The 16,918-nt window shown below is 37.7% G+C and overlaps 2 protein-coding genes across 8 annotated transcripts in view; one reads left to right on the top strand and one right to left on the bottom strand.

Moving 5' to 3' along the window:
* Nucleotides 1-833: 833 nt before the first annotated feature.
* On the bottom strand, nucleotides 834-16,021 carry TMEM68 (transmembrane protein 68). Of its 5 annotated transcripts, none has more exons than XM_072411193.1 (8): nucleotides 15,923-16,021; nucleotides 13,700-13,841; nucleotides 12,213-12,590; nucleotides 8,622-8,789; nucleotides 7,511-7,704; nucleotides 6,546-6,606; nucleotides 4,085-4,224; nucleotides 834-3,422 (listed from the first exon to the last, which is right to left on the bottom strand). In XM_072411193.1, exons 3-8 carry the CDS (start codon nucleotides 12,535-12,537, stop codon nucleotides 3,318-3,320), a joined length of 993 nt encoding a protein of 330 aa, XP_072267294.1. In that variant the 5' UTR covers nucleotides 12,538-12,590; nucleotides 13,700-13,841; nucleotides 15,923-16,021; the 3' UTR covers nucleotides 834-3,317. The 5 variants fall into 5 exon arrangements, with proteins under 5 accessions (XP_072267294.1, XP_072267291.1, XP_072267292.1 ...); XM_072411190.1 differs by lacking the exon at nucleotides 15,923-16,021 and adding an exon at nucleotides 15,459-15,589; XM_072411191.1 differs by lacking the exon at nucleotides 15,923-16,021 and adding an exon at nucleotides 15,443-15,556.
* TGS1 (trimethylguanosine synthase 1) overlaps nucleotides 15,780-16,918 on the top strand; it is a 25,721-nt gene continuing 24,582 nt past the window's right edge. Inside the window, exon 1 of one of the 3 annotated variants that reach the window (XM_072411189.1) lies at nucleotides 15,780-15,952. The gene's annotated coding sequence lies outside the window, so the exon portion shown is untranslated. The remainder of the gene's footprint in view (nucleotides 15,953-16,918) is intronic. The other 2 variants (XM_072411188.1, XM_072411187.1) reach the window with 2 other exon arrangements.

The following is a 16,918-nucleotide window of genomic DNA, read 5'->3' as shown; positions in this document are numbered from 1 at the left end:
CTTTGTACTTAGCTACTGGACTATTTTTACTTTTCACTTCCGAAGTATGGCTGAGAGTGAGGTGAAGTAAAATAAATCACAACTTTTAATATTTACCATTGTCCCTTATATAATAAAGTGTTTATATAGCGCAAACATATTACGCAGCGCTGTACATTGAATAGGGGTCGCAAATGACAAACAGATAAACACAATGACAAAGGAGGAGGGGAGGACCCTGTCCAAAAGAGCTAACAATCTAAGAGGTGTGGGATATGCACACATTGGGTCTGATTTACTAAAGCTCTCCAAGGCTGGAGAGGATAAACTTTCATCAGTGAAGCTGGGTGATCCAGCAAACTTGGAATGGATTTCTTCAAAGCCATTTACTATTTTCTGGTAAATGCATTTATGATCTCTGTGTTTGCAATCAATGCCCTTGTGTTAACAGTGGTGGTGTGGTGAGGAAGAAAAGCAACACTGCAGCTTGTAGCTAAATATCACAAATGTGAGCACCAACTGGTTCCAAAGCACTCACATTCAGGGGGTACAGTTGGGGTGCTTTGGCTGTGGTTTACTGAACATCTGAAATTAGCCTTAATATAGTACTCACTGTCTGTTTATGACTTTTGATAGCAGCAGTACTATTGCTAGTCAGGGAGACAAATAGGGACAAACAGTAAGGAAGGCAACAGACTCTATACAATATCCAATAAAATTGTGAAACATTATTTGTTTGAGCTCAAATAATGTTGTCTACGTCTATGATACCTTTGTTTGATATATTTTAGAATACCTTGTACATTGTATTGATGATATTTTTGTTCATGCACACACACACACACATAAACATACACAGTTAACCATTTAATTTTTATTGAAAAAATATAACAGAGTAAAATTTAGGAAACATCATGTGCTTGAACAAAACCTGCTATGCGGTTGAAACCACATCTCCTAAACTGTTATTGCCTGTCTGTCATACAGATAGTTCTTATTTCAGTAACACAGAACACATGTAGACATTGATGTCTGACTTTCCTTATCTGCAATCTTGTTCCAGGACGGCCAGTGACTACAATTATTTAGCAGAAAATCAAGTTAATACCCAGGCAAATAATGTCAGAAGAAAGTTATCAGGACCTTTTCATATGACATGGCAAGTTTACAGACAAACCCATGGCAAAATTAGTTTTATTTTTTTAATAGAATGAGGAAAAGTAAGAAATCCTGTAAGGTTTTCAATAATGTGTGTCCTCTTTATAGGAATTTCTTTTTTTTTTTGAAAATGATAAAGGTTCCAAATCTTCCTCACTCCATACAAAGAACAAAAACAGTTTTGACTCAAGTTGAGCTTTAAACCAAAGTTCTTCTCATATAACAATTCATTCTGACATCTCTGCAGACACTGACAATGTAAGAACACATACTGCAGTGCTTTTGTAGCCAACACATCATCAAAATAAATTAAGGCCATTGATGATTCAACTATCAGCACATTGTGGATCTGAGCAATGAAGATTTTTTAACAGACCATAAAACCTATCTACTAATTTATTAATATATGAAAGAGATCCTGTCATTACAACCACCACCCAGTGGTGTTCATACATAGAAGCAGCAGCAGCCTCTAATCCTTTTGATTGTGGACAAATCCTGGCGTGTTCTCATTCCCCTTCCCCATCGCCATACATACACCTTCCTATTGACTCATCCTTATATTGTTTCACTAGCCAATAGCAATGTGCAGGAGGCAGAAAGAAGTGGAAAAGCTTTGGTAATACCATGCAAATATTTGCCTGTTGGAGGAGCCACGGATTTGGTTATAACTGTTCTAACATGTCTCTACCTTTAGCTGTGTTTAAACTGATTTTTGCAGTTTCTGATATTTCAGGCTTAACTATGTATAATAAACAATGTCCTTAAACAACCACAACTGCATATGAAACATAATGCGTTCTCATGAATATCTGATACATGAGGAGGGCATAGGTTACCCATAAACAAGCAGATCTGTCATTGATACCTACAGGGTGACTAATTTGAGTGAAACATAGATCATCATACATGTTGTATTATTCCTGAGACTTAAAAGTGCTGGTTATCGCTTTGGAATTTAGGTGGGACTCCAACCCAATCTGTTTTGCTTTGGATATCAAGCAGAAGGTTTAAATACTATTAGGTTTATATGGCGGTCTTTATTCAAAGCTGAATTTATTAAAAATATTAGCATACCGGTAAGCTCATTTCTATGTTCTCTTCTGCTGCCAGGATGTCAGTAAATTTGCAGTGCAACACCTCCTTGAATATAAGTTCTAGCCCTCTATCTCCCAGACTTAAGTCACTACAAATGACGGATGCCAAACAAAACTCATCTACTCATCTACATCCTACATTTAGGTTTTTTGATGGAAACACAACTGGGTTATCTAGTGTTGGAGAATATTTAGCATCATCCAGCCTTTTCCTCCCAAGCTGACTGTCTCTGGCCCAACCCTTTCATTCATTAGAAATCAAACTGTTCATGGTGGCTTAGCATGAAGCATAGCACGATGGTCTGCATGAGGCGGGGTACTGTGATATTTTCAGTAATCCATGTACAGCACCCTGTCACCCACCTCCCACCAGCCAGGACATGTCTGCATTGCACTTAAAAACACAGAGATTTAACAATGATTTCTCTAAGTCTAAAATATGTTATGTAAGGAAAATGTAAAACGTTTTACTAAAAATATCATTAGTATGATGATAAGGGAGAAATGAAAAGAAAAAAGGCAAAATACTTGAGAATTAAATTTCACCTTTAGGTTGAGTTTTGATGTGAATGCTGAAAGCGCCGTACAGATGTGCAATAATTGTTTAGTAAAAAGAACAAGAGTGGTACATGCAGTGCTGTTCTGCTTTACGGAGAGGGGAGAAGGGAGGGCTAGCAGGAGGTGCTCTGCTGCACCCTTCCTCTTAGGTGACAACAGCTTGTATCACCTCCCATATACTGCACAACTATTGACCACAAACTGAAATTGGCTGTCTCACTCACAAAGTATAATGCCACAGCCTAAATATGCCATCTGAGTAAATGGTATTCACTGCATTGCTGTATAGATCAGGTTTAATTTTATGTTTTTGGACGATACCCTGGACTGAGTTTATTGTCTTTACATAAACAGAAAAACATTTTACTTTTCTACAAACAGGCACAGAATACTGCAATGACTCAACTACTAAGAAATTTGACATAAAATCATGTAAAAGGTCCATAGAAAACAGGAGAGTAATCAAAGTAGAATGTATAAAATGTACATCGCTGTGCTGCTGAAGTTCTAAATACAAATTGCACTTTAATCTTCTTTCTTTCTGCTGTGAAACCTTTCCAGCAGGGCACGAAAAATATTTCCGGGGATTTTTTGATGCTTGTCTATCAGCGTCTGAATACCATGCTTTGTCTGAAAGAAAGGCAAAAATCTACCAGTACTAACAAGCACGTCTTCATGTTTAATACAAGATACACAAAGAAATCCTATTGGTATGTAATGTAAAGTCAAAACTTCGTTTTTTATTAAGATAGGGTAGGTAAGGGTTAGGACTGCCGTTTATTTTATTTTTATTTTTTTTGCATTGGTGTCTAATCAGGAAAATGTCAATTGAAACCCCAAAAATTCAAATTTTATCATAGGGCCTGATTTAATAAAGCTCTCCAAGGCTGGAGAAGATACACTTTCGTCAGTGAAGCTGGGTGATCCAGCAGACCTAGAATGGATCTGGTCCAGGATTCAAAACATTTGCATAGAAAACATAGCAATTAGCGAACGACTTTGAAAGAATCCATTTCAGGTTTCACTGATGAAAGTGTATCCTCTCCAGCCTTGGAGCTTTATTAAATCAGGCCCATAGTGTCAACCATACAGACACTACAAGTTTTAATCCCAAATTCATGTGCTAATAAAAACAGAAGTGATAAAAAATGCTGTATATTAATGGTGTATACAGTGGTGGAGGCAGCAGATTTGAGAGATCAAACTAAATAGCTGTAGATTGTTCAACTTTGTGGAGGAATAATCTCCTGTGGAATGCATTGTATAACAAGCTCAAAAGAAATACTTCTTACCCTCTCAGCCAATTCACTGGCTGTTAGACTGGGATCATATTGGATGGGATCACCAAGATAAGTACGAAATTTCACTGGAAAACCACCATAAATAGGAACTAGTGGAACTTTAAATTTCTCATATATCCATCGAAAAATCCCTGGTTGGGATAAAAAAAAAACAAAAAAAAAACACAAGTACCATTAAAATAATATTAATATTATCTACGATACTGCAGAACATACTGTATTTCATTGCTTATAGCTATACACATGTAAATACTCCACTTGCTGAATAGAGAGCTAGTTTTAATCAGTTCACTATACTATACTATTTTGCTTATAGATGTTTATCTCTTTAAAATTAAAAAATGATGGTTTATATAATTCTATTAGAAGAAAAAAAAGATAAAACATATATAACCAGTAAAAAACATACAAGATTGTTGGAGCTATCCTCTACTGTCTCTACTGAAAATAATGGATTAGGCTTGGCTTGGGGTGATGAAAATGTAAAATTTCAAAAATACTTTATAAATTGGTAAAATGTGTTCACAAAGATTTTTCTGCGATAGTTCTACCCTGGGTAAATGCTCAGAAATAAAAATAGAAGGCATTGCCTGCAGCTAGTGTACACAGGCTTTTGAGATCGGCTTAGTCGTGATTGAGATCAGTTCATGCTTTGGATGTAATAATTTATAGAAGACAGTGTGAGTGCATTGTAAACATCATCAAAATTCGGAAACTAAACCTAAACTAAAATATCAGTCTGTCATTGCACAATTAATTTTTCTTAAATAGTGGTCAGAAAGTTGTCTAATCACAGCACACTGTGTGTGCTAAATCTAAACAGAAGAAGGGAGGTTGTTTCTGTTAAGAAACATGGGATCCAGTCAGGGGTGGCCCATAATAAACTTCAAGTCCCTATTTTCTGTATGTCCGTACATTTGGCTGCACTTGAGGTGTCTGGCAAGAAATCAGTGTTTAATAATGAAGAATAAGTTCAGGAAAGTGGTTTTTAGAAAATTGTTCATATGATTTTGAAGTTGCCCGATACCAATTAGTTGTGATCTGCTTTCCCATTTCTTTCTCCTCACAAAGCAGAGGTTAAGGCTGCAAAATGTGTTGAGAAGTAACTTTTGTAAGCTCTGCTGAAGAATTGTGTAATAAGTAAGTGTTGTCTTTTATACATTTATGTCAAAAATTACAATAGGTGCTACAGGAATGCATTTCATCATTCAATATTAGTAATCATGGCATTTCATGTGTTTTTAAATTATGGTTTATATACCGTATTTTTTGCAGTATAAGACGCACTTTTTCTTCCCCAAAACTGGGGGGGAAAAGTTAGTGCGTCCTATACGACAAAGGTGTGATAAAATAACTAAAATAATATACTCACCCGATACCCGATCCTGCGTGTGTCTCTGGCTGCAGCAGCGTCTGTCTCCTCTTCTCTCTGGCAGCAGCACGTGTCTTCTCCTGTCTGTAAAGCAGAGCGAAAGTAGCCGGCACAGCGCCACCTGCTGTTCCCTGTTCTAACTGCCGTACAGTGGAAAAAAAGCACAGAGTGATCAGAAGGGGAGTTTGAATGACACAGAGTGATCAGAAGGGGAATTTGAATGACAGAGTGATCAGAAAGGGAATCTGAAAGGTACAGAGGATCAGAAAGGGAATTTGAATGGCACATGAGGATCAGAAGGGGAATACCGGTATGAATGGCACATGAGTAATCAGAAGGGGAATAATCTTTCAGAATCTTTTTTTCTAGATTTTCCTCCTTTAAAATTGGGTGCGTCTTATATTCCGGAGCGTCTTATAGGGCGAAAAATACGGTAGATCAGGGGTGCCCACACTTTTTTGGCTTGCAAGCTACTTTTAAAATTACCAAGTCAAAATGATCTACCAACAATAAAAATTTGGACTTAATAACTCCTGTGCGCAGTAGAGTTTATTTTGAAAGGCCCCAGGGCTTTGTGATCTACTTGCGTTGCCTTTGCAATCTACCGATAGATCGTGATCCACCTGTTGGGCACTCCTGATAGGGATGGTGTATGTTTATTTTTATTGTATAAAAAATCAAGTATATATACAGAATATTTAATACAAGTGTCTGTAATGTTTATAAGATCCCATGTTTTTAATTAGAAACAACCTCCCTTCTACTATCTAGTCATTGTTTATGAGCGTCAATGCCAGAAAACTGGCTAATAAATACAAATTGTAATATTGTGGCTAAGTGATTAGTGCTGCCCATTGTTTCTGTATTAAAAACTGTCCTAGTATGTAAGAAGGAATAAGATATAAGCTTTAGGCAGCCTTTAGGGCAACCAACGGTATTGCTTTGGGTGGAACTTTTTGTATGCTAGGGTATTCATGATTGATGCCACTTGCAATAAAGCACCAAGAATTAGAATTAAATCAACTCAAACATGCTACATAAAGATCCCCTCCAATATAAGAATAAAATACTGTATCTTACGTAGGCATCCAAGAGACCGAAATCCTTCCCGGACATTTTGTGTAAACATTGGAATGATGGGCTTAAAGAAGAGAAACAAAACTGTTACTTTTTGTTTAATGTATTTTTATGGTCAACCATTGAAATTGCATTACAATATTACATATAAACAAGAAAACAAACGACAGTACAAGTAATACACAGGTATTAAAAGTTAAAGGCTTTGTTTATAAAATAGGTTAACAACAGGGTCTCTCTTTCTGCAAAGAGGTTATGTTAAATATTGAAAAAGCTCTTTGTAAAGTCCTAGAACACATGAATTAAAGAGGAACTAAACTCAAAAGTCCCCCATATAAACAAAAGTACACTTTCCTTCAATCCCGCAGGGCAGTCATATCCATCCTGAGGTCTCTTCCATTGGGTCCCGTGTCGTCCCGACATCTGTGTTCGGGCCAGTGCTCTGGGCGGCGCCATCTTCTCCTCTTCTGCCGGGTTCCAACCCAGGCGTGAGATCGGGTGACGTAGCTGGGAAAAAAAAAACTTGCCGATCTCACTGTGCGCATGTGAGATTGGCAATTTTTTTGTCCTTTTGACAAAAGGGCTCGTTCTGCGCATGCCTGGGATGCTCAGGCATGCACAGAAAGAGCACCCGGGGGTCTTCCGGGGTGTGTGACGTAGGTATCCCGGGAGGCTCTACGCTCCCATTCATTCTAGGCAATCGATAATTAGAAGGGGTGGTGCTGCACCCTTTTTTTTTTTTTTTTTTGTAAAAAAGGGTGTTGCACCTAAAAAAACAAACAACAGAATTTTTACTCTACATAAAAGGATTGTCTACCCTTTTATGTAAGGTAAAATATCTGAGTTTAGGTACGCTTTAAGTAAACAATGGTGTATTACTAGGATGTTCCCTTAACGTAACCAGTGGAATTTATGGATCATATTAATAAGTTAGGTGGATTTAAAGCTAAATTGAGTTTTAAACTCACCACTTTAGCATCAATTGCCACCTGTGCAAATCCTGTCCGATTCCCCCACATGATGGTGTAGGTTTCATCACTAAACAAGGCCTCTCGTACCCCTCCTGGGGAAATAGCCAGTAAGTGGCCATTCCTGAGAGCTTTCACACATTCTTCCTTTGGTCCATGAATGACACTAAATACTTCAAGAAGGGGTTTAAAACCTGAAAGAAGTAAAGCAAATAGTTACATCTGAAAGTGTAAGTAAATTTATTTAAATTTGAGCTTAAGGCAAATATGGAAAAATCCTGAAATTTATTCTATGTAAAACCAATGTAACTTGCTAAATATCACCTAGTTTCAGCCTCTTCAGGACACATAAATGAGAGGCAGCACTTTGGGCTATTTGGTGCCTAATATGCACATATGCAGATAAGAGAGTGGAGCAGGGAGATGGCCTGTCTGTGTCTGCTCTTTCACTGTCCATCTACAGACTGTGAGCAGGCTGGTGATCAGGAGTATTACTTAATTCCAGTAGAAAAAAGTGAGGTCTCCAAGCTGGCTGTACTATCTGGCAGGGTGGCATAAATCACAGGACAGAATAACAAATCCCAATTGGTATGGCATATATGTATTACAAGGGTTTACTTAGCTATATCACTATGGATGTTGTTGATACTCCAGAAAACACATACCATTAGGAACAAGATAGTGAACAAAAGTTCAAAGTAAAAGTAAAAGAAAACTTACATTTAAATTACATTCAATTTCAGTGGAAACAGTGTCACTGGTCTCCCTTTTTTGCACAATGTTTGAGAGGGCAGATTAAAAAGCCCAATGGGCCATAAATTGCCTATACCTGTGCTAGAGTCTCTAAATATTGTTATGGATGTTAAAAGAAAGAAACTGTTTCCAAGTTTCTATAAGTTTATATTTCTATTCTGGATCATATGAGCTCAGGCACTTAAAATATCACAGAAAAGACTTTCTGCAGTAGGTGGGTGCTGACATCCTTGGCTATCAGCTTCTGATTTTACTTTGCCTAGTAATCTAGTTATCTGCCCTTTGTACCCCCCTGTGGTAACATATCAATTATCTTGGGAAGTTATTTAGGATACATGTGATTACAGAAATTAGTTACCTGGTATTTTAAAGAGAAAGTGGTCCCCAACTGAGTGACATGTTCTGCCTTTCAAAAGAATGACCTTTGCAACAAAGTAGTAGTAGTCTACAGGAAGAGCGCCATGATAGTACACAATTAATGCAGGTCCGCTATCAGGGATTTTTTCCAAGCCATATATTTCATAACCTGTGCAGAAAGGAAATAGAACATAAACACTAATAAAGTGGTTTTATGTAGTTCTGTAATGGAATTTTAAATATATATACCACACATATGAGTATTCAAATTGCCCCAGTAACAGAATAAAATATCATGTTTTCCCAGTCAATATGGAGGTTAAGTAGAAAATTAAATTTTAAGGCACTCAATAAATTTCACTCTCTCTGATAAGGAAGAATGAATGTTACTGGTTGGGGACAGTAGTTGTCACAATGCACAGGTGTGCTGAACTGCTGAGGGTAGATAATTGCCTCAAACACATTATCCTAGAACAAAAAACATTCAGGCACTTGGACTTGCTTTTATATGAATGTTTAAGGCATGCATTGCTGAGTTTCCAGACAACCGTGCTAATATAATGTATCTTATTGCCTAGTTCAACTGGCCAACAAAGTTCAAGGTCTACATGGAGCATTTCCAGAATAACAGCTCTGGTAACCGTTTACCTGAACCGAGTGTCACCCCACAAAGAGAACAGGAAATCTGTATCCCCTAAGCAAAACAAGCTGCAAAACCTGGCAAATAGGATCATATACTATACTATGACTATTTTAAGAAAGATTTGATTCAACTAATACAGGTAAACTTACATTCTGAAAAGGAGAACTTTAATGCTCTCCACTTTCTAATATTGAATGTAAAATGACTTCAATTTGATTAAAGGTTAGACTGCTAACATAAAACATAAAACAATGTCTTTATTTTGTTGGCTTTCATTTTCTAGCACAATACCTGGAGATTATTAGGACACAACACTTAACAGCTGATCATTAACCACCTAAACTGGACAGGAACTCAGAGAGAAATTAGTATAAAAGAAAACATCTACACAATTTAATTAAACAATCCACCAACATGAACACAATGCTTATTTAGACAAACTATTATCATAGGGTAGATAGTAAGGGCGTTATACTGACTATCAGCAGTTTTAAAAGGTAGAGCCAAAAATTTAAGCTTTTTCTTTTTAAACAATTCAATCAGTATTGAATTGTTTGGATACTGTATAATGAAAGACAAAAGTATGAGTTTTTAAAGCATGGCTCTTTTTTGCATGATATAGGGATGTATCTTCTACAATGGGCTCAAACAATCAGAACTCTATTTTTAGTGCACATCTAATGACTGATCCTTTCTTAGCAGAATACATTCTGTAACTGAGTACACAGTTCTCTGTTCATTACTTTTGTAACAAAATAACATTTACCAATTGCTAGCTTTACTAACATAAAATTTCCAAAGCATTCCAAACCTGTAGATCCACATTCAAGTCTCAAAGGTCAGCCAAAAGTTTTTAGAACTATATTTTTGTAACCAAAAACTATCATCATGATGATCATCATCATCATCATCATAACCATCATGATAAAGTGATGCTAGGTTTAAGATTGAAGTCTAATATAAAGAAAATGTAGTCCTGAAATGAGCTATCTTCAAGGTTTCTGTGACATTACCAACAATTAGTGATCCTTGGTAAAGCCTACAGGTCAAATCACCAAGGTAGAGTTGTGAAATTGGATTTTTTTTGCAGAAGATACACATAAAATATAAATGCTCTGGGAAACATTTCCCCAAGCTGATAATCCAGCCAAGGTACAATGTCTAACATGTGACTTGCACACACTAAAGTCAAACAGCCTAATCTTCCTAAATAAGAAAATATTAAAAAGCTGTATATATTGTCCTAAGTGTGAAAATCGCTTCTATAATTTCTTGTTTCAGAAGTTTAAAGATCAAACTGAACAATGTCAGACAATGAATATGCCTGCATACCCCCGATTTCTCTTATTTCTTTTCATATTATGAAACACTAGGGAGTAGTTTCTCAAACCTCTTTCAGAGGAGCAGACTACCAAAACAAAACTCCTTTTTTAGGAAAGCCATTTTGGGTCTTAACTGCCAAGTATTTTCTGGTTCCTTTGGAGTAGAAGTCTGAATGAACCTTGAATCATGAAATGAATCCCAATATGTGTGCCGTTTATATCTGGAGCCAAAGTTTGAAGCCATTTGCTTCCTTATTCCACTAGATGAATTTCCCTTCCTTGCATCCCAAGACTGACATTTTTTTTCATTACACAGAAATAGTAAAAAAAAAAAAACAAACGTTAACTTCTTTTGATCCTCAGCTAGGCCCATTTTACTTGGTTTTGCTTCATGGGGATAAAAAGATTGTTTGGTCCACACCGCTTTAGAGGCACAAGCTTTGGGTTGTGTCAATAGGCTTTCTTGTGTCATCAGTTTGTGCCACTTCTGAAACTACTAACACTTGCTTTTGTCCTGTAGCTGACCTCCTCTCTCTCCCCAGCATATGACTTACTTAGAGCCACTTTTTTATCCCCATAAATAAATTTTAGGAGAAAAGCAAATATAATGCAATCAAAGGCTTGTCAACACTGGCCCTTGAGGATAGGTGTTTGTACTGCTAAATCACTGATTAAAACTTTATTCTGATCTGTCCTAAATGTTTTCCCTAACATCATACTGAAATATATAAAATGCTGGCATTTCTTTATCCACACTATTTACAAACTGATAAGAACTGCTAAGAAGACAGCCTGTCCAATACACTTGTCTGCTACATTCTCCAAATGTCCTGATTTTTAAGTGATGTTCAGAACAACTGTATATTCTAGCATGCAGTAAAAGCAACATCAGATTTAAAGCCAAACGCTGTAGACTCCTAGGAAAATCAGAGTTTTCCAGTCTCCAATCAATGAGAATGCAGGCATCCTCAAATGTGTCTCCTGACCTGAAATATTGCAGGCATCCTCAAATGTGTCTCCTGACCTGAAATATTACTTTTCTTGTGGCAGAAATAACAAAAACACATTGGTCTGAAGGGTCATTTTGGTTTTCATCTATCTTATAAAATCCTTGTTTTGTGTATTTCTGAGAACAGGAAGTTTTTGGATGTTAAAATCTTTGAGTTGTTTCCTGTGTGCAAAGTCCTTTTGTGAACAAGCCTATTAAATTACAAAAAATAAACTGTGCTCTGGAAAACTAGAAATTGTGACAGTTCCTGATCTGCAGAAGCCACCTGGTGTATAGCACAGCCAGATACAATCCTTATAGGGGGAAACAAAATAGGAAATAATGGGAATTGGTTGGGTGTGTTTTATATGCTGTCTCCATTTGCTGTCCAGGTTAGATTTTACTGTTATGAAGTGCTAATGTAGGAAAAAAACTTAACTTCTAAATCCTATTTCTTTAGACCCCTCTATACCATTTTCCTATAGGAATTAGCCACAATATCAGTTTTCTCAGCACTGAATGTGAAATCTGACTTTGTGGTTCAAAGCCCAACAAAATAAAATGATTGTGCTGATACACAGAGGAGCCTGTAGAAGGGCTCCAGGGGGTAACAGAATAAGCGCTTCTAACAATTTTTACCATGCCATATTGCAGCATGCCCATCCCAAAGTGTCGCCAATGTTTTCCGGGCGCCATCCCATATACTGTTGGAATAAGCTTCTTTCAGTTCATTTTTGCGCTTGTATACGTGGAGGAAGAGGATGGACAGGTAGAGAAAAATGACAATGAGGAAGGGTAGTATGAATACTATTATCAGTGGTGTGAAGACCCACATTAGGTAGTCTAAGTAGTTCAGGTAATCTTCCAAATTCTCAAGTCCTAGCCAATCCAGAAATATCTGCACGAGGCAGGTCAGGTAGGTAAGAGATGGGCCTGCAATGCATGGCTCATTTTCTGCTGTCATCTTCAGTACACAGACCCAAGCACAGGATCACTTACAGGGCTGTACCTTCCATCCTATAGGAAATATCAAAGTGTAAAGGTGAAAATACAACTAAATACAAACAGTCATAAACCAAGAAAGTACATAACCTAGGAAATCTCCATAAAGAGCTGGCTAAACTTACTCTTAATTTATGGAAGGTGAAACTATTACTACATTTCTAGATATTTGAATATGTTGAGTGCTACATAAATAATCAATAAATGTCAACCTATATATAAAAAATTTATGCATATGGGTTGAGCTGTATTTAGCCCCTAGTTAATGTACAGTGCAACGTAATATGTTGTCGCTTTATAAATACCGCTCGATATATATATATATATATATATATATATATATATATATATATATATATATATATATATATATCAAGCGGTATATATATAGCACTGGTTCCACAGTTCAAATCTTGTCCTGGACACTGTCTGCATGGAGTTTGCAGGTTCTCCCTGTGTTTTTGTGGGTTTCTCCAGGTACTGCGGTTTCCTTCCACATTCCAAAAACATGCAGTTAGGTTAATTGGGTTCCCCCAAAACTAACCTTAGGTTGTTGATATATAATAATAATAATAAGCATTACATAAGTAATGTCATTTTTTTTTTCATTCCATACCTTACATTTTTTATTCACTTGCAATGTGCCTTTCAACGTGGGAGACTTTTTATGGCATGCTAAAAAAAGAATTACTTGCAGTTTGTCTGAGCAGACATTAGTTCTGCATTTACTTTAAACACCAATTAGGATATGCACATTCTTTTGCTGCATTCTCTGCTATAGTTCAATCTGAAAATTACACACAAGTGAAAAAGCTAGAGAAATCACTCCTCCATTAGTACATGACTGTCTGGGATTTCAGTTGGGGACAGTGCGCCTGAAAGGGAATTTGTTGTGTTTGTTTCCTCTTTTGTGAAATGAGTTTATAAACTTTTTGTTGTGTAATAAACATTAAACAATAATTGTAAATACACTGCATTGAAAATAACTCGCAATCATATTTTAGGATTTTTTTTATATAACATTTAGCGGTAATTTCTCTTTCAGTAGTTGGAATAGGTTTGCACATGTATCTGGCTGAGCATTTTAGTGTTATATACAGCAATCTGATCTGGGCAATACTCACCGACGTGCACTTTGGGGGTTATCTGTGCCCAGTCCCAAACCCCATACACAGCTAGGACATTTTCAGTAACTCTGTCACAGCACTGCAACTTCGGGCTAACATTTCTGGCAGAGGTAACATCACAAATAAGGAACGGGCATAGCTAAAACAAGAAATGATGTTGATGTTGTTGAAAAACATGTGAGTTAAAGGGAAATGATTTATTAAACAGCATGTTGTTATAGCTGTATACAGCTGCTACCTTTATATATATACAGTCATGACACACTTATATTGACAATGGTTCCTTGAGTGATAACTTGTGATTGGCTGCTATGACTTTATGAACTGGACCCTTAGCATCACCCTAACATGATCAGACGTCATGGTAGGATTGGATTAGGCAGAGATTATATTTTGCCCTAATATTATTACACGGTGTTTATATAGCGCTGACATATTAAGCAGCACTGTACAAAGTGCATAGTCATGTCATTGTTTAGTTTAGTAAACATATATAAAGTATACAAAAAGAGTACAAAGAACAATCCAATCAGCTTTTAGCTTTCACGGATATTCGCACAAACTAAAATCTGATTGGCTGCAGAGGGATACTACATGCAGTGCAATGTTATTAGGTGTGGAGCAACATTACAGCATCACACCGGTATTACCACAAACCTTACAAGATATGCCGAGGATAAAAATAGTATTAATAACCAAATTCTTTTTTGCAAAAGCACACTTAATAACATCACTGAAGTATCCTAGTCATTCATTGACAATTTGTATGTATAGGAATGAATGTTTTTCATGTTGTTTTAGGAGAAAAATAATAAATTGTAAATTTTTATTTGTGAGAGTTACAATTATGCACCATAAACAATACTCAGCATACTTTTGCAAAAGAGAAGTTAAATATAAACTTGAAGGATGAGGTGTAACCTATAACACACCCCAAGGAACCAGTATGATAGTAATAATAATTAGCCATATTGCTGGAATAAAGTGATCATCAACATTTTATAATTAGGGTGTAAGTACTCCTAGAACTATTTTATAGAAAATTATTACCTTTAGTACAATAGAGGACTTCCAGAATCACTTTTACATTTACATTTCGGTCATTGTTCTGGTTGGTGAGCTCCCCTAACTTCTTTGAAAGTTCAAACTTCGAAACCGTTGTCACCCTGACAGGAAGTGAGGATAAACCTTTCTAACAGGGCTAAGGGGGACAGGAGAAGCCAAGCAGAGGTTCCCTGTTCATAATATTCTCCAATAACTTCAGATTCACTTTAGGAACAGCCAAACAAAGATTCACACAGGAACACGGTGAAAGAATCAGTTTGTAGCGAAGGAATAAGATCTACTACTGGAAATAATAATTTGGCAGCAGATGTATTCACCTTGTACTGCCCTTTACACATATGATGGATGTGGGAGATCCAAACTATTACAAATGTCTGTGGTGCCCTTATTCACTCTCAGTGTATCACCTTCTCCGGGGAATGTCAGCTCACATGACAAGGTGAATAAACACCCAGCAGGGAATGATATTACAGCAGATCCCAGTATAAAACCTGTAGATCTAGTCTGCCTGAGCCTGCAGGAATCAGATCATTTGCCACAGACTTTGTTTCTACACAAACTACAAAACAATCCCCTATTGCTCCTGCTGTGCCCAGATCCTTTATATAGGTGAAATGATAAAGTCACGTGTCAGTGAGAGGATCACATGGTAATAATATGAAGAAGTCACCTCACCTGCCTCCATACCTACCCTGCTCTGCTCTCAAGACCACTCCAAGCCTGTGACAGCCAAACCCGCTGGAACTACAGCGTGTAGAACTACATCTCCCGGCATTCTCCACTGCAGCTTCCTAGTTACAGTCACATGATTTTACATAAGTCCCACCCCTCTACTCTCACACGTAGCGTGTGTGGTATCCTGGTCACGTGGATGACATATCATGTGAAAAGTAGCCCTGCCGCAAGTGTAATTTTAAGTGAATGTCGGTGGGAGGTGTAAATTAGTGACTGACTTCCGGGACGTAACTGTGTTAGTAAATATAGCAGAGCGCGGTGTGTTGTACAGGGTGCGGAGGTGCCAGTACACCATCACGAGGCATTCTGAGCGCAGGGCATGCTGGGAGTGGTAGTTATGAGGAGGGTGGTATAAGCACGCCTACCCAATGGAGTCCTGAGAAGTGGCGTGAGGATGAGCTGACACCCTGCAAGTATTACCTAGAGGTGGCTGAATAAGGGACAGCATAGGTGGGACAGCCTGGGCTGGGCGCTCTTGTGCTGGGGTGGTCAGCCATGTTTCCTTCATTGTCACGTGTCATAACATTGTAATGCTGGTTACTGTGCATGTGTCAGCTTATGGGAGCCCTGCCTGGGGTCACGTGGTATACAGGACATCAGGGTTACAGGTTCCCATCATTATAATTATAGAGGGGGGGGCTGTGCAGTCACGTGTTTAGTCCCACTGTGATGATATTGCTTCCTGGAGACCTAAAGTGTCTTTCACTCTCCCCCAGTCATCAATGTCCTCTTCATCCCAAATCCCCAATCAGGACCCTGCATTCCCCCACATAGCTGCCCCAGCCCAAGGTGGAGGTAATTAGGGGGTCTCCTTACCCCTTGAAGTCCATTGAAAACCACCTGAGGAGAAAATATGTCTAAGCCTTGGCCCATGGCCCACACTTCGGCTGGCATTCAGGTCTCTTCGGTGTACGGAAGATTTGTTAGTCATTAATAAGGAAAATCCTTTTTATATAATTACACAGAATCAGTCATAAAAAAGTTCAAAGCATTCAGCCAGGACAGGATAGGTACAGGTAGTCCCCGGGTTACATACGATATAGGGATTGTAGGTTTGTTCTTAAGTTGAATTTGTATGTAAGTCGGAACAGGTACATTATTTTAATGCAATTAGGACAGCTATTTGTCTGAACATATTATTAGGCAGCGTGGTATCGGTTACTGTATAAAATCCTCACTGTGAGCTAATCATAAACCAAGTAAAAAAAACTTTATGGAGCCTAGACATTCTTTAGCTTATGGAGCAAACTGTGCTTTGACATGCAAAAAGAAACAACTGCACAGTTTGTCTTGGACATTAAAGAGTTACAAGAGGTTGCAGAACAGCAAAAGATTTCTGCAAGTCATGCGAACCATCCCCCTCCCCCCATCAAGCCTCCGTCCTGCACACCAACTAGCATGAAAGCCCCATTCATA

The sequence above is a fragment of the Pyxicephalus adspersus genome, chromosome 5 (genome assembly GCF_032062135.1).
Source record: "Pyxicephalus adspersus chromosome 5, UCB_Pads_2.0, whole genome shotgun sequence".
In the NCBI taxonomy this organism is placed as follows: domain Eukaryota; kingdom Metazoa; phylum Chordata; class Amphibia; order Anura; family Pyxicephalidae; genus Pyxicephalus; species Pyxicephalus adspersus.
This window is presented reverse-complemented; position numbering and strand designations above follow the sequence as displayed.

What these genes read in the sequence shown, in the direction of transcription:
- TMEM68 (XM_072411193.1), bottom strand. Translation starts at nt 12,537, where the DNA reads ATGACAGCAGAAAATGAGCCATGCATTGCAGGCCCATCTCTTACCTAC. An exon ending in TGGCAATTGATGCTAAAGTG is followed by an intron (nt 6,607 to 7,510) that starts GTGAGTTTAAAA and finishes CTCTTCTTTAAG; the next exon opens with CCCATCATTCCAATGTTTAC. An exon ending in CCAGTGAATTGGCTGAGAGG is followed by an intron (nt 3,423 to 4,084) that starts GTAAGAAGTATT and finishes CCTTTCTTTCAG; the next exon opens with ACAAAGCATGGTATTCAGAC.